Source organism: Lepidochelys kempii, chromosome 2 (genome assembly GCF_965140265.1).
Source record: "Lepidochelys kempii isolate rLepKem1 chromosome 2, rLepKem1.hap2, whole genome shotgun sequence".
Lineage (NCBI taxonomy): Eukaryota > Metazoa > Chordata > Testudines > Cheloniidae > Lepidochelys > Lepidochelys kempii.
Genome location: NC_133257.1, coordinates 82,022,394 through 82,043,812, shown reverse-complemented (window position 1 = coordinate 82,043,812; position 21,419 = coordinate 82,022,394). Strand labels below are relative to the sequence as shown.

Genomic DNA, 21,419 nt, shown 5'->3' with positions numbered 1-21,419 from the left:
GATACAGGAGACTTGTTCCAGGTGGCAAGAGCTGCAACAAGCAGTCTCCTACCAACACTGGTTAGGTGTGTCTGAAGAAACAGGGACTTAGAGAGAGAGACCAGGGGCCTGATCCCAAGAGAAGCTGATCACCTGAAATACCCACTGAAGTCAATGAGAGATGTGGTCCCTCTCAGGCTTAGGCTTGAAGTCAGTGAGGTAGTCTGGAGAAATTCCAGCCTGAAATGAACGGGGGGCCAATGGAAGAGGAGTGTGATGTGGTATGTTTTGCTCATTGAATTCCTTTCAAATGTATGTTATAACTCAGATACCTTTGAAATCTTCAATGTTAGCATATTATTTAGTACTTAGTCCTCCATCCTTCTGGCACAGATATTAGCAGTGGAAACTATTTCCAAGCCAGTACTTGTCTTCTCCTTGCCACTTACACTCATGATTTATTGTTCAGCTTTAGCTCTCCATATATAACTAACTCAGGGAGACTAAATAAAAAAAAGGGTGAGTGGGGAGCTATTATGCATAGGAACCAATAAGCTCAGTTTCCTCTGCAATTCAAAACCGTATCAGCTTCTGACAGATTCTCTTTAAACTGTGTCACCCTCTGCTGCCCTTGAATATATGAAAGGAGACATGGTGTGTATATGGGAAAGGGCAGCAGTGGGGTGGAAGGTACCTAATGGTGTCATATTTCAAGCTAGCATCTATGCTCCCTGGAGGTTATCTTGCATTTAATAAAGTGTGCAGTGAGCATTTCAAATGGATATGGTTATGGCTAAATGAACAGTGACCATTAAAGAGCATCTCTTCTGCCCAACCCTCAGGATTTATGTCTGCTCATACTGGAAAAGTAAATTACAGTACTGAGCACAGGTTAAAACTTGCATCTTGCTTGTATGACAATGCTGCACCAAGTAGCGGTGTATAACTATATTCTCCTACATGCTTCCGTAGTTAGCTATATATCAACACCACACCTAAAAGCCATATAGCCACGTGTATATTTTATATGGATGCTTACTGTGTAATTAATAACTTTTACACATCCTTACAAAATATGAAGCCCTTTAACATACGTATTAACATTTTCCATTCTTGAGAGATTTCAAATCTCCAAAGATTTCAGTTATTCTTATAAAAGGGACTCCCTGTTATAACTGTATTTTAAATGCCCAAGGGCCATACTCCATTTAGCTTAATGGTCATGTTATACACTGAGGGGTTGTTATGGAGACTGTTCTGAAGTATTCCTAGAAATTTCAGTGTATAATTAGTGGTGGATGCTACAACACGACTGTCAAGTTATCTCCATGGAAACAACCAGAAAACCTATACTGTTTTGGTTGCAAGAAGTGATCTGCATCAACACTGCTTTTTATAGACCTTTAAGATTCTATTAAGGGCTCACCGATTGCCTTGTTTGTTAGTTAAATTCAGCTTAGATATACAGGGTAAAATTCTCTCTTTGATGCACATGTCTAGCTCCCACTGATTTCAACAGAAGTTACTTATGTGCCATCACAGATGGAATATATTCCATACAAAGTAAATGGATATTACCTCTATGATTAGTAAGACTGAGGATGATATATATGTTAGAGATGGAAGAAGTTAACTTTCAAAAATCTTCCTATTTTCCCTGTAATCCCTTCTTCTACTTGGCTCTTCTCTGCACACCTGAAGCCTTGAGAGCATGGAAACTCACTCTCTAACTGAAAGGTAGACATGGCTCACATCTTTGCCACTCAAGGCACCTGGCAGAAGAGGCTGATGAAGAGTTATACAAATTCTCTCTCTCTCCCACATTCTGGGCACATCACTACACAGTTCTTCCAGATCAGGGAGTGAGGTTGGGAGCAAGATTCTTATACTTTGCACTATACCGTGGCTAAAGGTAATATATAGTACAGATAAAACTCCAGTCAGAGTTTATTCAGTTCTTGTATAAGCAATTTTATAAGTTCCAAACCAAGGAAAAAAGGTGACTGTCAGCAAGAGCTGCTCTTACGTTAGTTTGAGTATACCTGTACACCAAGAGGAAAGTATACTTTAATCTATAACACTGACTGGTCAAGTGCAGTATAACACAACATTATTTTGTATAAGCTTTTACACAAGTGATCACACAGGGCCAGTTTGTGAACCCTTTAGGCCCACTGGTGGGAAATTTGTTACACCAGTGGTTCTACTGACTTCACTAGGACTGACCCATGTGCATCCATTACCTTTGAAGGGACTTCTTCTGTGAGTAACTACATATCAGCAGGAATAAGGGGTTCACAACCTGACCCATAATATTTTACAGTGTTAATTCAGCTATAGAGCTAAACAACAACTAATAGCACAGCAACAGGAAAATTAAGAGGCACAGGAGCGAGAGAAAGACATTTTAGGGGAGGTTCAAAGACAGTGAAACGTTCATAAGGCAGAGTGATTCAGAAATCTGTCTTGCTTTCCTTGGTACTAGAGCTGCTGTTCCAGATGGCTGGAACACCAGCAGAGAATGCCTTTGGCCATTAGATTGTGTGAAGAAATGGAGAGGCAGCAAGCAGAGCTAGATTTTGGGCTTCATGAAGCTCATGGCCATGGGCCCCCCAGGTCTGGGAGAATCTTGGCTTTCTTTTAAAAAAAAACAAAGCACAGTAATAGCTCCTTCCTGTTTGTTAGGGTGACCATATTTCCCAAAGGGAAAATGGAACACTGCACAGGGCTGGCCCGAGCCCTCCCCTGCCCCACCCCCTGGAGGATAGCTCAGTGGTTTGAGCATTGGCCTGCTAAACCCAGGGTTGTGAGTTCAATCCTTGAGGGGGGCTATAGGGGGCTATTTAGGGATCTGGGGCAAAAATTGCGGGATTGGTCCTGCTTTGAGCAGGGGGTTGGACTAGATGACCTCCTGAGGTCCCTTCCAACCCTGATATACTATGAAAGTTGGCCCAAGCCACTTGCCTGAGCCCTGCCTGTCCCCCACCTGAGCTCTGCCACCCCGCCCTGTGCAAGGCTGGCATCTCCACTCACCCCCTCGCACATTCCTCCTTACTGCACCCCACCTGTCTGACAAAAGTGGGCATTTGTCCCATTTACTCTTGTCAACTGATCAAGTCAGCAAGACAATTGCACAAATGCCCAATTTTGCCAAAAAAGTCAGGACGCCCAGGACAGGGCTTAAAAAAAGGGACCGTCCGAGCCAAAACGGGACATATGGTCATCCTACTGTTTGTAGATAGCCTTCAAATGTAAACAGATATCATCCATTTTCTGGAGCTGAAAAGAACATGGATTTGTGCTACACTTCCTCAGCGCGAGTCTGTAAGGGCATAAAACACACACGTACAAAGCAAAGTTATACATTTTGGGGTGCATCCTAAAGAACCAGCTCACTAACCCTCTCCAAACGCTTTAGGCCGGCTCTGTGCACAGTGCTATGATCACACCAGGCTGGAGTCAGTTATATTTGAGGTGAGAAAAGCAAGATATTGTTCCAGAAGCCCCACAAAAGTACTAAAGCCATGTCTGGCAGCCAGTATGAGCCATAAGAGGGATTGGGGAAGGGCGTAGAAAGAGACAAGGCCCATGAGGTAACCTGGGGCAAATATATCCAGTAATAATGAATAAGGAGCTAGTGCAGCTGTCCGATGACAGGGGTGATAGGATTGTGCTTCTTTTGTGTGTGAAATAGCTAACAGCAGCAGTCTGCATACACTGCAGCCTGTAGAGTTGGGATCTGGGGAGACAGAGAAGGCAATTACAATCTTCAAATGAGATTACAGTAACTCTTCGCAGTCAGAGTACAAGAAGCCAGTAGAAGAGCCAATGCAGTTTGACTTCAATTAGATTATATTCATTTTTTTATCCTTGGGAGGAAGGAGAAAGAAAAGGAAGCATCCAAAATCTATTCCCCATCCTCCTCTTCGCAATAGACTAATTCAGTTGGGACCTTCTGGGTAGAGGCCAAACATACAACAGTTGACCAAAATATTAATCAGATAGCTGTATATAATCTGACATGCTTACATTCCCATAAACTCAGAGCATTGATCAAATATAGCACTGAGAAGCAATGACATTATTCCTCCTAACTCAACAATTTCAACTGCGGCTGTCGCCTAATTCCTAGAGACCCCAACATGTTTAATCTCTCAATACAGATTAACAGCCCTAATCTAAATAAACCTCACTGACAGCACTATTAGAGCTCATTAGAGTTCTCACCAGATGTTTCAGTTTGTGTATACGAGTGACTCTGGTTTTTCATTCCAATATATGACCCATGATACGAACATATTTTGTGAATTAAAACATGCAGTCTCAACATATCTTCAAATTCTTGTTCTTCTGGGGGTAAATCAATCCAAAACAGAGACAAAGGATTCCATCTTTGTACATCTTAAAGGTAGTTTTTGTTTTTATGGACGCTTCTCAATGTTTCTCACGTGTCTATACAGCTATGACTAATACACACAGTATTTGCTTTTACACTGAATGTGCAGAGTGCATTTATCAGTATGAATACCACAGAGTGTACATGCAGACTGATCCTGAGGTACTCAGCAATGCGTCAACACCAGAACTGTCAACAGTTGTTACAGTGTGGTTGTAGCCACGTTGGTCCCAGGATAGTAGAGAGACAAGGTGAGTGAAGTAATGTCTTTTATTAGACTGACTTCTGGGCCAGACCTGAAGAAGAGCTCTGCTCAAAAGCTTTTCTCTTTCACCAACAGAAGTTGATCCAATAAAAGATATGACCTCGCCCACCTTCTCTCTTGAACAGTTGTTCCAGACCGAAGAACCTCCTGTGGTGACTAAGTTGCTGCAGACAGTCAAAGTATATTAAAAATCAAGTTATGCCCCTAGTCCAGTTTTGAACTGAATGAAAATAAATAGACAAGGAGACCAGATACGTAGATTGCATAAAGAACATCTCACTGTATCTGTAAAGCAGGACTCTTTAGGGATCATGGATGGTATATTGGTACATCAATGCTTAAGAAGAAATGTATCACCAGTCACATAGGTACAAAGCATCCAAATGGAAAACAGATTCTTGATTCTCTGAACCTCTTTCGGGGCCTGGGCTGCTATCAGAGGACTACAGCACTCTCCTTTCTTGGCTAATTCTCAAGACAAACACATTCTGGCCTGAACTGCTGCTTCTTTCCAACTGCTGGTGAAAACTCCAGTCAGTCTGAGAGTTTAAGGAGATGACTTGGGGCACAACTCAGTCCAAGAAAAATGCTCGTGTGGGAATATAATGCTGCTGCTGCTGCTGAGATCCAGTGGAGGGGGAAGGGAAAACTTACAACCATGGCCACATCTCCCTCATTTTGTGTGTCTAGTTTTAAATAGTTTCTATTATTTCCTATTTACATTAACTTTCTTTCCTTTTCTCTGTCATTTTTAAAAGAATATTAAAAGTGTGGCTAAAATACATTTTACAATGTTAGGTAAGGCTAATCTGAATCTGCCGCTATGGTATCTTGTGCTGTGATCCACTCAATCCTCACGTGCTGGCCAAGGTTGGATGACCTCCAAAGGACACCTAGCTGCCACGGGAAGTGGTGCTGGTGATTCGGTAGGTCTCTCTCTTCCAAATGAGTCGATAGTTAAACCAATGTCCTGCACAGTGTTGGATGGCAGTACGATGCCATAGGAGCCATCCTTCAGATGAAACATCAAACCAGAGTCCTGAGCTCTTGTGGTCATGACATATCCCATGACAATTTTATAAGACTTGGTGTATTAACTCCACTGGTCTGGCTAAATTCCAGTTCAAGTAATTATATTCTGACTATCCACCCCTCGCCCCTCACAGAACTATTGGTATAAAATAGTCTTTTCTTCTTCTTCCTCTCCCAAAACTGTTGGGTAATATTTCTATATTTTGTTAAGCAGCTGCTGAGTTGCACCCTAGAGGTGTCTGCACTTCAGCAGTGGTCTGTATGTATTGCTTACATACCTCAGAAGGGTACTGTGAGGCTTAATACCATGCTGGTAATGTGCTTTGAGACTCTTGGATGAAAGGCACTACAGAAATGCAATGTACCAGTTGTATCATTATTAATTGGAGCTGGACATTCCACACGTACCTGCGTCCTCTTTATATTCAGGACCAGGCATATAAATGACTATTGAGCAACAGTATAGACATTGCAATAAAGGTTACAAAAAGGTAAGAAAACTCATTTTCTCCTTTAAATAGTTATTTTGTTTTGGATAAAAAAAACTTTAATGCAAACAAACTTAACCTTTATGGGCTGATTTCAAGAAAACAAACGTTGACTAAATGACCATGAAAGTTTAGGGCTATATCTTTAGCTAGCGTAAGTTGGTGAAACTCCTTTGACAACAATAGCATGACCATATTTTGTGAAGGCTACATCTAGAGCTGGCTCTGAACAAAGCCCCCAAATCTAAACATCCCTGAACTTTGGGAAAGCTTTGATCCCAATACAGATTTTGAGGCTCTGACCCATTTCAGCTGCGGAAGGCTCACGTCTGCTTTACAATAACATCTCCCACTACTGCTCATCCTCCTATCTTTTGATACTTCAAAAACACTACACGTAGAACCTGTTCTCCTTATGCACAATATTAACTAACAGGGTTCGCTATTCCCATGTAGCATGCACCTCTGCCAAATACATAATATTTCAACAGCAAGCTTTAAATCAATTGACTTGCTACCAAAGAACAACAAGAAGGTTAAGGCACTAAAACCTCCACAGCCAGACTCTTCCTAGAGCTCCTAGGAGAAATTCAAGCCAACAAGAAATGCCATGGGACTAGCAGAGTTTTACTGAGACAGACTTCAGAAATATTTAATACAAAAACAGTGACACTCCTTTCCCACAGCCTCCAGAACAAAGACTGAGGAGTCATTTTATTGCAATTTGTAAACAAATGTATAATACAAATCCATTAAAAAAGCAGTTTCATTCATTTTAGTGGGAAAAACTTGAGGACAAACTGCTCAGGGGAGTTGAGGCTTCAGAGTATCACACATGGTAATGATTAAACTGGGTAATTTACATATAGGAAATGGGAGTCAGACCAGCTCTTCTGACTTTATATACTGTGGATAGTTTAACAGTTAAGCCATTAGCTACTCAATGCAAGAATCACCCATTTCAGGTTTTGGTTTTTTTTAATTAACTTTATTGCAACAGTCACCCAGGGAAGGGTCATTTTGTAATCTTTTCCTGTACATTTCATGTGGTATAAATAAACTTGCAATTAATCAGACATTGTTCTTCAGCGCAGCAGAGAATGGAGTTTTGTTCATTTTCACGGGGATGTCATAGTGTAGCTCCCTCTCTTGGCAAAAAGCATTGCGCTACTCGGACATTATGTGGACACTTCCCCCTTTTCTGGATGGGGGGTAATATGGAGGTTACTGGAACCTTGTTGTGCCCCTGTGGAGCCTTACTGCTGTTGCATAAAAAGTAAGACTGGTTCATCTGGGTCTAGAATAGCTCTGAGCAAGAAAACACATCCCCCTCAGAAGGGGACAGATAGCATCAATCGGCACAAAGAAAACAGGATAGTTGGTTTATTTAAAACCCCTTGTTCACCCACCACTCTTTCAGTTCATTGTCAAAATAGCCCTTGATACGGTTGCCATCAGATGACAGTGGGCCAAATTCTGCCCCCATAGAAGCCAAAGGGAGTTGTGACATTGGCTTCTATGGGTCCAGGTTTTGGCTTTGTGGTTCTGAAAACCAGTGCTTCCGGAAAGGAAGAGACAACACGGGAAACAATTGCTGGCAGACACCAATGTCGTTCTCAGCAGCAGTATCTCACTTTCCACAAGTGGCATTTCTTGTATCTAATTGCAGTGCTTGGAGCCAGTAGGTCAGATTCTCAGTTGGTATGGCCCATTATTTTGGGGGTAGTCACAGGTGACTGATACGGGCTGCCTCAACTCTGCTATGTGCGGGATGAAATAGACAGATGCACCTCGTGTCTAATTAGAATGGCTGGGGGAAGAACAGGGATATGGAGGGTCAACTAGCTCACAGTTTACCCACGGGAAATAGAGATCCTCCAAGTTCAGCTGATGGTCTCTCCCTTACCTTTGCAAGGAAACTCCAGGCTGCATATTGCCAAGAGGATGTGATGCTTTTTAGCTTCACTGTGTGCAACATCAGAAAGAATCCCAACAGTCCACTGTAAAGGGTTGAAAAAGCTTCCATTATTAAAGAGAATTCTCTCAGCTTCTATTAGCCAGAATCTTACAGGTTTCTTGGTATCTCTTTTCCTATTACAAAACTAAACAAACAGGTAGTGTTGATCAAGAACTGGAGTAGGTGATTTGGGAGACAAAGAACTTATTTTATGTCCAAAAGACCCTGGTTTTTTTTCCAGTCAGGGGCTGCAGTATAAGTAAGAACATTTTATGAGCTCATACTTGGTCTTTAATGGGTGCCAAAATGCACTGGCATAATCCATGCTCTACAGGTGACTGGAAACGTGAAGTCAAATTCTGATGTTCCAATGGCTCTAATTCAAATCATTCAAGATTTCAGTGGGAGCCAGACATATATATTTGGCCCATATTCTCACTCAGTCCAACTTCTGTGATTGCTTGAGCTGAAACAACCACTGGAGAATTTCAGTTTCTAATATTGCCATGTTGCTTAATCTTCCTAAAGACATAAAATTCAAATTAAAATGTCAAATGTATCTTCAATTATGGTAGATAAAAATAAATTAATAAATCTGTAGTGTTGTGGAATAAGACATCCTGATGCTCTTAACTGACAGATGAGGTGAATTCATAGAATCATAGAATTTAAGGTCAGAAGGGACCATTATGATTGTCTAGTCTGACCTCCTGCACAATGCAGGCCACAGAATCTCACCCACCCACTTCTGTAACAAACCCCTGACCTATGTCTGAGCTACTGAAGTCCTCAAATCATGGTTTAAAGACTTCAAGGTGCAGAGAATCCTCCAGCAAGTGACCCGTGCCCCATACTACAGAGGAAGGCAAAAAAACCCCAGGGCCTCTGCCAATCTGCCCTGGAGGAAAATTCCTTCCCGACCCCGAATATGGCAATCAGCTAAACCCGAAGCATGTGGGCAAGACTCATGAGCCAGACACCCAGGAAACAATTCTCTGTAGTAACTCACATCCCACCCTATCTAGCGTACCATCACAGGCCATTGGGCATATTTACCGTTAACAGACAAAGATCAATTAATTGCCAACATTAGGCTATCCCATCATATCATCCCCTCCATAAACTTATCAAGCTTAGTCTAGTCTTGAAGCCAGATATGTCTTTTGCCTCCACTGCTCCCCTTGGAAAGCTATTCCAGAACGTCACTCCTCTGATGGTTCGAAACTTTCATCTAATTTCAAGTCTAAACTTCCTGATGGCCAGTTTACATCCATTTGTTCTTGTGTCCACACTGGTACTGAGCCTAAACAATTCCTCTCCCTCTCCGGTATTTATCCCTCTGATATATTTATTGAGAGCAATCATATCTCCCCTCAGTCTTCTTTTGGTTAGGCTCAACAAGCCGAACTCTTTGAGTCTCCTTTCATAAGACAGATTTTCCATTCTTCAGATCATCCTAGTAGCCCTTCTCTGTACCTGTTCCAGTTTGAATTCATCCTTCTTAAATATGGGAGTCCAGAACTGCACACAGTATTCCAGATGAGGTCTCACCAGTGCCTTGTATGGTGGTACTAACATCTCCTTATCTCTACTGGAAATACCTCGCCTGATACATCCCAAGACTGCATTAGCATTTTTCACAGCCATATCACATTGGCGGCTCATAGTCATCCTGTGATCAACCAATACTCAGAGGTCCTTCTCCTCCTCTGTTACTTCCAAGTTATGCATCCCCAGTTTATAACAAAAATTCTTGTAATTAATCCCTAAATGCATGACCTTGCACTTTTCACTATTAAATTTCATCCTATTACTCCAGTTTACAAGGTCATCCAGATCTTCTTGTATGATATCCTGATCCTTCTCTGTATTGGAAATACCTCCCAGCTTTGTGTCACCCACAAACTTTATTAGCGCATTCCTACTTTTTGTGCCAAGGTCAGTAATAAAAAGATTAAATAAGATTGGTCCCAAAACCAATCCCTGAGGAACTCCACTAGTAACCTCCTTCCAGCCTGACAGTTCACCTTTCAGTATGACCCTTTAACCAGTTCCTTATCCACCTTTCAATTTTCATATTGATCCCCATCTTTTCCAATTTAGCTAATAATTCCTTATGTGGAACCATACCAAACGCCTTACTGAAATCGAGGTAAATTAGATCCACTGTGTTTCCTTTGTCTAAAAAATCTGTTACCTTCTCAAAGAAGGAGATCAGGTTGGTTTGGCACAATCTACCTTTTGTAGAATTCACAAAGCCATTTAGGGTTAACTAATGACAGGGAAGTGAAGGGATTCAAAGAACTGCTTCAAAAAGATTTATGCAACAAATTGTGGCCTGGCTAGTGCAATGGACCAGGGGCATAAAGGGTTGCAAGACATCATCACTAGCAGCATGGGAGAGTGTGATGGGGTATTAACCCTCACACTAGCCTTAAAGGAGCTAATGAGGCTGAGAAGGGGCCAATTAACCAGATAGGCCACAGCTGAGGGGAATTAGGTGGCCTATGTAATTCCCTGAATGATGATGGAGCCCAGCTAAGAAGGGACAGGCAGGGCTCATATAAAGCCAGCAAGCTAGCAGCAGAAAGGGCTGTAGTCAGGGAGCCTGAAACTACCGTCTGGACCTTAGAGAGAAAGGAAGGGAATAAACCTAGGTGAGATGATATAGGGAAAAAGGGAATAAGGTTTAAACAGTGCAGACTTTGGCTTCTGATTAGAGGGTCCCTGAATTGGAACTCAGAGTAAAGGATGGGCCTAGGTTCCCCTACCAACCATGGGGGAAGGGGCACCGTCTGGGTAGTGAACGAGAAGACTGCCAGAGACAGTTTGTATGATACCTCCGGGGGGGACAAGCCACAAAGGGAGAGGACCCTGAATCGCAGAGAGAGAGAGAGAGACAGTGGGGTATGCAACAAGTAGCAGAATGGGGTGCCCGACCTGGAACAAGCTAATCCCTGAGCAACCAAGAGGAGGTGCCCTCATGGTGAATGACAGAGAGCAAATGTGCTCATGCACATATGTGGGAGAGTGTACAGCTGCACTGGCATGGGTGTACACTGTATCAGTTATAGACCCAGCACAGTTCGCTCCCTCCCTGGAGCAGCAGGAAGGAAGATTGTGACTCCCCGAGTCATGATCCCCCTGCTGGGCTGCTCCAGGGACAGCACAACAAAGTGCTGCCCCTTGTGGATCCCAGCACTCGGAGCCTGTCCACACTAGTGCTTTATACTTAGGTTGTGTCTACACTGCGCACCTGACAACAGTGCAGCTGTGCCGCTACAGCCGCACCATTGTAAAGTACACAGTGTAGCTGCTCTTTGTCGCCAGGGGAGAGCTGTTCCAGCGACAAAATAAGGGCATGTCTACACTTGCCATTTAAAGTGGAAAAAGTCCCTTTTTTGCACAGAAACCATGGGAGCGTCTACACTTACCAAGGACTTTTTGCAGTGAAACTCAGAAATTTCACCTCAAAAAGGAAAGCACCTCCATGAGAGGCATACAGCTCTTACCAGTGATGCTTTTGCAGTGATGTGCAAGTGAAAACAGGTTCTTCCTGTTTACACAGCTTTTAGCCTCCAGGGGATATCCCACAGTGCCTAGGTGACCACTCTAGCCTGCATTTCTGCTGCCAGGTAAACAGACATCCATCCCTCCCCAGGAACTTTGAAACTCCCCTTTCTGTTTTCTTGCCAAGTGCTCACTTATCTGGACAGGTAACAATGTCTGCTCCATGGAGCAAACTATCCCCTGCTTGGAGCAATGCTGAGCTCCTGGAGCCGGTCAGTGTTTGGGGAGACGAGGCTGTGCAGGGACCCAGGATGCGCCACAATCACCCCTCCTCCCCCTCAACCTTCCCACAAGGCCCATCATCAAAATGGAGAGAGCTGCACTATGGAATAGCTGCCCTAGAGCGCTGCTCTCGTTGGCAATGGAAGTGCTCCTAATGTAAACACTCTATGATGCCTGAGGAAGTAAGTACACAACCCAGTGCTTTACTTTCACCGGTTCCCTATCACCAGTGAAACTTACAGCACAAAAACTCTGCAAGCGTAAACATACCCTCAAACCACCCCCAACAAGGGGCGGTAGCTTCATCGCTGGGAGAGCATCTCCCGCTGACAAAGCGCTAGCCAAACCGGCACTTTTCGTTGTTAAAAATATTGTTGGGGGGGGGGGCAGGGAAAGAGAGGCGCTTCACACCCCTGAGCAACAAAAGTTTTAATGACAAAAGTACAGTGTAGACATAGCCTTACTTTTCAAAAAAATGAAAGTGAGAACCCAGAGAGCAATTGAGAGGTCTGCCCATATTCCCCAACTATTCCTCTGGTCTAGTTGCAATTCTCTAGAGTCTTTGAAACTGGGTCTTGTCTACTGGATGAGAAACCACATAACTATTGTGGAATAACTCCATGTGAACACTATATTCTGGGATAAAAGTGACTTGATTACAAAATAATTTCTTCTCTCACAATAAAGTCACTTTTAGTTCAGAACCAAGCATCCACACACAGGAGTTAGTTCGGAAGAGATCATTCTCTCTACCCCCACCCCACGAAAATCAATTGTAGCATTAGGATCGTGATCATTTTTCACATTATGTCAACCTTTTTAATAGGTAAATAAGATCAAATAAAGAAAATAAGAAAAGTCCCAAGAAACATCACAATTATTTTTAACCACTTAGCATGAAAGTTGAAATTCAACCTAAAAATATTAATGGATCTAGTGGACAAAGAGCAGAAGATTAAGAGAAGACTGCAAGTTTCAGCAGAGTAAGGAGGTCTAGAATAAATAATGTAATTCTCACAGGATAACATTACTAGGCTGTGAACTTTTGCTACTCAAAATTGTTACAGCCTTCACCTTTTACACGACTAACCCATTCTGCCAAGTAACAAGGTGTACAGGCAAATAAATCCATGCATACTAATATAGTGCTGAAGACTAATGCCTTGTAATCACCATAAACAGCAAGTTTTACAAGGCCTAATCCAATTTGGGAAGCGTTTGAGAGATGCTAAGATAACACATAGTCCTGCCATGAGTGCAGGGGACTGGACTAGAAGACCTCTCAAGGTCCCTTCCAGTCCTACAATGCTATGGGGTCTATCAAAGCTTTGCTATAGTATGTAAAACTATTTTAATGGTGGCTAGGAACACTCATGGCCAAACTGCACATACCTATGCCCCTTCCCCCTCTGATGAAACAACCCCTGGCAAATTTGAATCTCAGGCCCTCAATGGCATTTCAGAGGAAGTCAATGCTCTGCAGCTTTACTGGCTTGTGCCAAGAGAGACTATTGTATCTAACTCAGGTTTTACAAGTGTTTAACTGAGAGTCAGGGTTGGATGTTGACAGAACCAATTATTCTAAAAGCATTCACACACCCCAGTATGGAGAGGTTACCTGGCACAGCAGCTGCTGTGAAATCTGTAGAAGTACAGAAATGGAAAGTCCAAGGCACTGAAGAGATCACCTGAGGAACAAAGGAATATGCTCAGTGGAAAACTGGCAAAAATACCCATAGTTACAAACAAGTAGGGAACAGCAATTAAATAGTCATTACAGTATTAGTTTAACATTCCTTTACAGCTGCCTGACTCTTTAAATTACTAAGATTTCCACATTTATAGTGTTATTAATGATTCATTCCTGACTTTCTCAGTTCTAGCTGGTTCCTGCCTTTTGTTCAAAAAGGGGGAAGGGATTGTAGAAAATGTAAAAGTATTCTTGGCTAATACGTTTCTAATGGCACATAAATGATTGTGTTGACACTGCAGTTTCCAATGGCCAGGCATGCACCACATTCGCTAGTTCTACTGGAGGGCCCCCAGGGGTGAATTTGTTTCCACTGAAGTCAGTTAATTCTTTTAGTTCCATGCTGTGCAACAGGAAACATTTACATGTATTGGCTGCTTCCCTCTCTGGAATTTGAACTCTGTCACAAACAGCAAGTCAGGAGGTTTAAAAACGTTCTTCCAAATATGAGCAGAGTAGGGCTGGTGAATATTTGCATTTCCAGGAAGTCTGACCCATAGAGCTCTCAGGAGTGCCTAGTGTCTGGAGTTCTCTTACCTCCAAGCTCTACAAATTCTTTAAGTGTTTCCCTTCAGTTTTTAAAATGTGTGCCTATTTCACTGGGAATTTCTCTTTCATAATTCCTGATGGGAGGACACAGCAGGCACAGTGGCTTTATAAAGCACCAAAAGCTCCCACTAGCTGAAGAGCGGTACCTGTTCATTTCTTAAATGCTTTTTCCTTTGTCTTTCTGACTGGTTGAATCTTCTGTATAAAGAAATATGGACAGGTTCCACCATCACTGCTTTGACTAGTAAAACACAAATTTGCCAGAAACTGGAAATGGGTGACAGGGGATGGATCACTTGATGATTACTTGTTCTGTTCATTCCCTCTGGGGCATCTGGCATTGGCCACTGTCAGAAGACAGACTGGGCTAGGTGGACCTTTGGTCTGACCCAGTATGGCCATTCTTATGTTCCCTGTTCTAATATACCTCACCTCCCTGAATTATTACTTATTGTTGGCCCTTTGGCCACAGTGAAGGACTAAATCCCACCATGGGCTGTGATGGAGAGGAGAGGTGAATAGTGAAAAAAGAGATCCCCTTACTCTATGTGCAAGCAGCAGAGTGAGACCTCTATTTAGCATTGAGAAGAGCATGAGGAAGGAAACCCAGCATCCAGGCTGGCTGGTAGGCCTTGGTCTCAAGGGAGCAGTCTACCAGCTAATCCTTGGGACTAGCCCCCAGTCAGCTAAAATGCAGGCTATAGTCTGCAGTATCTGTTAATCAGGGTCCCATGCTGCTCTTTTGAAAAGGACAGGTAAGGTCCTTATGAGAGTCCATTAGATGCAATTAAATATCAGTGCATAGATATCACAGTGATAGGCTCCTTTCCCCTCGCCTCTCTGAACATTGTATCATGGCCTAGATGGTCCTGATCCTACTCCCAGTTAATTCAGTAGCAAACCTCCTAGTGGTGCAGGATTCAGCCCTGTGGGAGGGCCTGACACAAGTTTACTATGGTTCTTTTGTCATGGCCTTTGTGCAAGAAATTTCATGTGGTTTTCTTGTTGACTCTTCAAGATTTTGCACCAGGATGTAGAGTCTGTTCTTAAACTGCATACATTAAAAAAAAAAAATCAAACCAGAACCCTAAAAAAATAAATGTTACCACATTCTCTATTCACTTTACCTGCTGGATGGGACACAGAGGCCAAAAGCACCACGCTAAAAAAAGAAAAGACATATAACTTTACTACAAATTGAATACAAAAGTTATGAACAAAGGAGGGTACAAACAAACTGCCCACAAATGGACAGTGCACCTAACTGTTCATTAATGAGTGACGTTCTCCCCCTATGCAATGGGACAGCACAGGCCTCTGTATCACTTATGTCATCAAAATGGAGCTTAGGTGGGACTACAGTGCATAAGCCTTGAGCTGGCTCTCTGTACAAGAGTGAATTTTGACCTTGTGTGTGCAAACATGATTTGTGGGCATGACTGTGGTAACTGCATGCGCAAATTAAGCATCCAGTTCCACATGTGTGTTTGTGCAAGCACTGTGTTCCCATATTTGTGAGTGTCACACTTAGATGAAATGTCACTTAGATGAAGGGAACAAGTATTCATGTTACAGTTAAAACATGTATAAAGAAAGAGCATACTAGTGAAACTCCTGGCTTCAGCAGAACGAACAGCATTTAGTTTTCTTTTCTAAAGCTATTTACTGCTGAGTTCCAAACACACTCACAACACTGGAAGGGGAATTTTAAAGAATATTTATCAATGAACATTTTCATGCATATATAAATTATAAAATCAGTCAGGGCCGGTTCTAGGTTTTGTGGCCTTTCAACTAAGATTTGTGAGGCCCCAGCCAGACTTCTAAGACTGGCCTAACCAGAGCCAACACCACAAAACTAAAGGGTGAAGGGACTCCCAGTCAATACTAATGTCTCTCCTGAAAAGCACCCTGTTGTTCAGTTAATATCCCGTCTCCAAGGACAAAAGACTACAGAATTATTGGTCCTTCACCATGTGCAAACATTCTGTGGCTGTATGGCTTCAAAGAAGCTATGCTTCCAAAGCCAAGTTCTAGCTGCTTCCAAACTGGAACAATTCAGCTGTCCATGATGGTCACTGGAGGAAAAGCAACAAAGATGGAGGGCAGCAGTTCAGCCAGAGGTCAGGCCATGCCTTTTCCTGACTGACCATTAGTAGGCGCTGCATTTATGAAAGTGAAAAGATATGCTGAAGGCATCACAATTTCCACCAATTAATTGCCACGGTCTCCTGCAGTCCCAGGGCAGATCTAGGATAGTTGCAAGGTACCAACCCAACCACTAAAGCCATGGAGACCTGCAAAATGAGAAGGAGTTGTGGCTGCCAAAGACAGGGCCTGCAGCAGGGTCTTACTAGAGTTCAATGAAGCATGGAGCTTTTCCACCCGGTGCAGGGCGTACGTTGATACTAAGGTCCCAAAGGGTGTGGAGATGAGGGTCCTGGCTCTGAAACCAGTAGTGCAGCACACAAGGCAAAGGGGGAAATTACATGTAAAGGATATGGTCAAGTGGCTTAGGCTTAACATTTTCTTCAAAGTACTTAAAGTATATATAACCTGGCGGAAAATGTCCAAAGTCTAAATATCTGTATTTTTAACAAACCACTGTTTTGCCACAAAGACATTAAAAAGTCAACGTTTCTAGACTGCTGGACACACAGTATGTAATTCTCTGCTGCTGCCTCCAAACTAGATACCCAGAAATAAACCCCAATTCCACAAATTTACTGACCTTATCAATTCTGCTGGTAAACATAGCAAAGGAAGTGACGGCCTGTTGCTTGTTACTCAATATGAAACACAACAAGGGAATGGAAGTACAAATGAAGCTGCAGCAACAGTGGCAAGAGCTATGGCTGTGCTACAGTCCCCGTTTTTACTTTGTACATATTTTACTGACAAGATTGTGGAGAGTAGGAAATGTGTATATGTTTGCCTCAGTAAGAAACTTCATCTGCAAGCAAGGGGAACTGATAACCCTTCGACATCCCAGGCTCAGATCCAAAGAAAACAAAAATCTTACTGGGGAAAGTGGCAGCCTAAGCCAGTGGATTAAAACTGCAGTAAGCTGCACTGCATTTATGTTCTCAACTGGGCATTGGTAGGCATCTTGTGGCACTGCCTGAAGGAAGCTGGGGCTTCCCAAAAAGACAATTTAGGACAGGGAAAAGAAGGAGTAGAGGCACTAGATCGCCACAATTTTCCCAAACCCACATTTTATTTTGGGCTGCACCTTGTATGCTTTTCTGTCTGATTATGGGGCGGTTTTGTCAGCAAGAAAAGCAATTTATGCCTGCAAAGCTGCCTTTTATCATTGCAAAAAAATCCAGTGCAGCTTTTTGTGCTCATAAATGAGAAAGCCTAGCAACTCTTCCTAAAGCCACTTATAACGTGGGTGAGCACTCTACAGGCTTTACACATTTTTCTGTCAACACACTTGAATCAAAACCTGAAAACACCCCTCCCCTTCTATGTCCTAGGTTTCTCTTGGTCAGAGACTGTCTGTTGTCTGGCACTTCAGTTTCACAGACAAACATCCAATAGATTAAGAACAACAAATTCAGCCTTTGCTCAGCCTATGGAATTGCCATCATTTCAGGTTTTTAAGCACAAGTTAGACAAACATTTGTCAGGTCGGGGTGTATTTAACCCTTCCTCATCATGGAGGGTGGTGGACTAGATGGCCTCTTGAGGTCCCTTCCAGCCCCACATTTCTAGGATTCTGTGTAAGGAGTGGCACACAGCTACCTCTCCACAGGCGAAAGCTTGGGAAGGAATTGTGACTCATTGTTTCTAGGAGAAGCAATTAGTGCCACCACTTTGCCAGGCGCACATTACTTTGCCCTCACACTGCACACCCTGCCAGCTCTGCTAATCACAACATGGGATGGGGAGGAGGATGGAACCAAAACTGCACCCAGTCCTTGCCCATCTGCTGTGGGGGAGAGTACCCAGCATGCGTTCCCACCTCTTTACCCACCCCAACCCACACTCCAGCCAAGATGCAGGGAGCACTAGCATCAGCATGTGCGTGAGCAGGACTACGGCTGGCATTGTTAGGATAAGCCACAACCTGCCACGCATTTTTCTTTCATCCTATGCAAGGACAGCAGATAGCCCTCCAGAGATAGTGCTTCACTATCTCACTACATGTCCTAGCACCTCAGTGCGAGCTCAGATTTGAAAAACTAGGGAGGTTCAAGAGTCTTTTCAAATCTGCAGCCTAAAATTATTTGCAGCTTGCCTGCTGAACAACAGCAACAGAGGCAGATTGTGGCATTTTTCCGATTAATTCTGTGACGCACTCTATATGATTTTATGAAAGTATGCTGATGAGTGTGAATATAATGTAACTAAAATATGCTTCGTGCAAAAGGTCTCTTGTAAAGTATCATTACAAAGCTTATAATCTACTGAGTGTGGTCATCCTATTTGTATAAATGTATCACTCGTGTATCTGAAGCTAGAAATATAAAATATAACTCTGAGGGCCTGCTGTAATTATGCAAAGTGTGGACCATTAATGGTGGTTTAGAATCTTGATGGCTCCCATCAACCAGGACAATTAACTGTGGATGGCTCTGTTTGCAGGCAGGTCTTCCTGTGAGTCAGACTGGGAGAAATGAAGGCTTGGGTCTTACAGTGACATGTGATCATGTCACCTGAACTGGAATCCATCTTTAACCTGGTGTTTTTCCATTGAGAAGGAGGGGTGGGAACTCAGAGGGACAGAGGATTCCTGCCTTATGCAAAAGATATATAAGTGGGTGGAACAGAACAAAGGGGGCAGCCATAATGAGAAATCCCCTAGCTACCACCTGAGCTGGAACAAGGGCTGTACCAGGGAAAAGGATTGTGCCCAGACTAAGAAGGTGTCCAGTCTGTGAAAGAAACTTATTAAAGCATCTCTAAGGGTGAGATTTTCTGTATTCAGTTTTATTACTGTACCAGACTTAGACTTGTGTGTTTTATTTTATTTTGCTTGGTAATTCACTTTGTTCTATCTATTACTACTTGGGACCACTTAAATCCTACTTTCTGTATTTAATAAAATCACTTTTTATTTATTAATTAACTCAGAGTATGTATTAATATTTGGGGGGGGGCAAACAGCTGTGCATCTCTCTCTATCAGTGTTATAGAGGGTGAACAATTTATGAGTTTATCCTGTATAAGCTTTATACAGGGTAAAACGGATTTATTTAGGGTTTGGACCCCATTGGGAGTTGGGCATCTGAGTGTTAAAGACAGGAACTTTCAGTCGTAAGCTGCTTTCAGTCAAGTATACAGCTGTTAGGGGACGTGGTTCAGACCTAGGTCTGGGTTTGCAGCAGGCTAGCTCAAACCAGGCAGGGCACTGAAGTCTAAGCTGACAGGGCAGGAAAGCAGGAGCAGAAGTAGTCTTGGCACATCAGATGGCAACCCCCAGAGGGTTTCTGTGATCCAACCCGTCACAAATTCCCTGTGATTTATCTTCCATGTGCTGATTAAAATAACAAGCCCACTTTAAGTCATGACAAAATAGGGCAGATAAGGACAGGGGATTATACAGCTTTTGGAATTAGCTCTAAGTCAGTTTTGCTAGTAAATAGAAGACTCAGCATTCCATACAAATGTATATAATATTTCCACCATTTTATCAAAGTAGGTTCTTAAATATTTAAACTGTATCTGTCACAGTCAACACACCACTCATTTTTTGTGGGGGGCATGGCGGAGGGACAATGACCAAAGCCCAAACACATAATAAAATGGGAAGAGAAGAACAAAGGAAAAGGAAGAGCGGTAAATATACAACTCTTGCTAATTGAACCCTGCTATGTCTCTCAGACCTCTCAAAGTATTGCTAAATTTGAAAGCAACAAGATGAGTTAAACCCCATGGAGAGGTAGTTGTGTCCTGCTGCTCTACTCTAAAGCAGCAAAATGCCCCTCTGAAGGGGACAGGACAATAAGACTGAAGATGATAACTAGTTATGAGGGAGGCCCTCAAAATGGTCAGCTGGAGCACCCAGTCTTTGATATTGGAACCAAACTTCCCAGCTTTTAAAGATGAATAGTTTCTATCTGGGTTATGTGGCTGACAGATTATTTGTAGACTGGTAGAAGTGAACTTTAATACGCTTTTCTATAATAGTTTTAAGAAACATCATATAAATGGTGGTCAACTTTCTGAGAAAGATATTTTAAGTGATGAGGCGTGAGAAATGCCATATTTTCAAAATCCAGCAACTCCTTCTTCAGACCTCTCTCGTTCTGGAAAGTTCTCCGCCATGTTTCTAAAGCCCACACTAAAGACAGTCTCCCAAAAAATTCATTCCAGATTTTAAACAAGAATCAGTGCATGCAGGGACAGGAGGCATTAAGATATTAATTTGTTTCAGTTACACTCTTGGCAATACTAGATGGAGCAAATATTTGATCTTTTAAAAAAAGAACTTTATACTAATATATTAAAGCCATCCAATAGCTTGGTGGGAAATTTTTAATCTGCTCCATCCAGGCATCATCTACAGTAAAAGTGCAACTTTGTTTTCATAACCAGGCAGTAACACTTTCATCTGACCCTGTTACAGCAATCACTGTCAAGTTGTGTTCACACGGTGGCTTTTTCCTGCACAGCCATCTGTAAACCATCTGATCAGGCACCAGCACGCAGCGGAGGCTGCCCCTTTCCCCACCATCAGTACAGACGCTCCCTGGGTTACACAAGACCCGACTTACGCAAATCCGCACTTACAGAAAAAGTTCTGTAAACTAGAAATAGGAGGGGGTTTTTGTGTGTGTGTGTGTGTAATGGTCGGGTAGACGTTTCTCACTTACGCAAAATTAGAGTTACGCAGGCGTTCCAGAACGGAAGATTGCGTAAGTCGGGAAGCGTCTGTACACAGCGGAGCTACTAATCTAATAGTGTGAAATTTCCTGAAGAGTGCTACAGTAGACAAGGCCAGTGAGAAGCACCACACATTCACAGAACCTGGCACCTCAGAAGACTGAGACCTTGTCTAGACTAGGATACAAGGTGTGTTGTTAGCTAACACATGCTAACTAACACATTCTAGAAGTCTGGGGTAGACAAGGCAGTGTGTACTTTAACATTCAAAGTTGGTCAAGCTTAATCCTAGGCTTCCTCACTGGCTTTAACTTGACCATCTTAACAAGGGTGACCATATTTCCCTATGCTGAACATGGAACACCCTGTAAAATTACTTG

At 42.8% G+C, this 21,419-nt stretch overlaps 1 protein-coding gene across 1 annotated transcript in view; it reads right to left on the bottom strand.

Annotated features, from left to right (window-relative positions):
- TMEM241 (transmembrane protein 241) overlaps positions 1-21,419 on the bottom strand; it is a 202,576-nt gene that overhangs the window by 140,685 nt on the left and 40,472 nt on the right. The window contains 3 exon segments of the mRNA XM_073331400.1: positions 8,067-8,160; positions 13,528-13,597; positions 15,336-15,370. Coding sequence (XP_073187501.1) covers positions 8,067-8,160; positions 13,528-13,597; positions 15,336-15,370 — 199 coding nt within the window.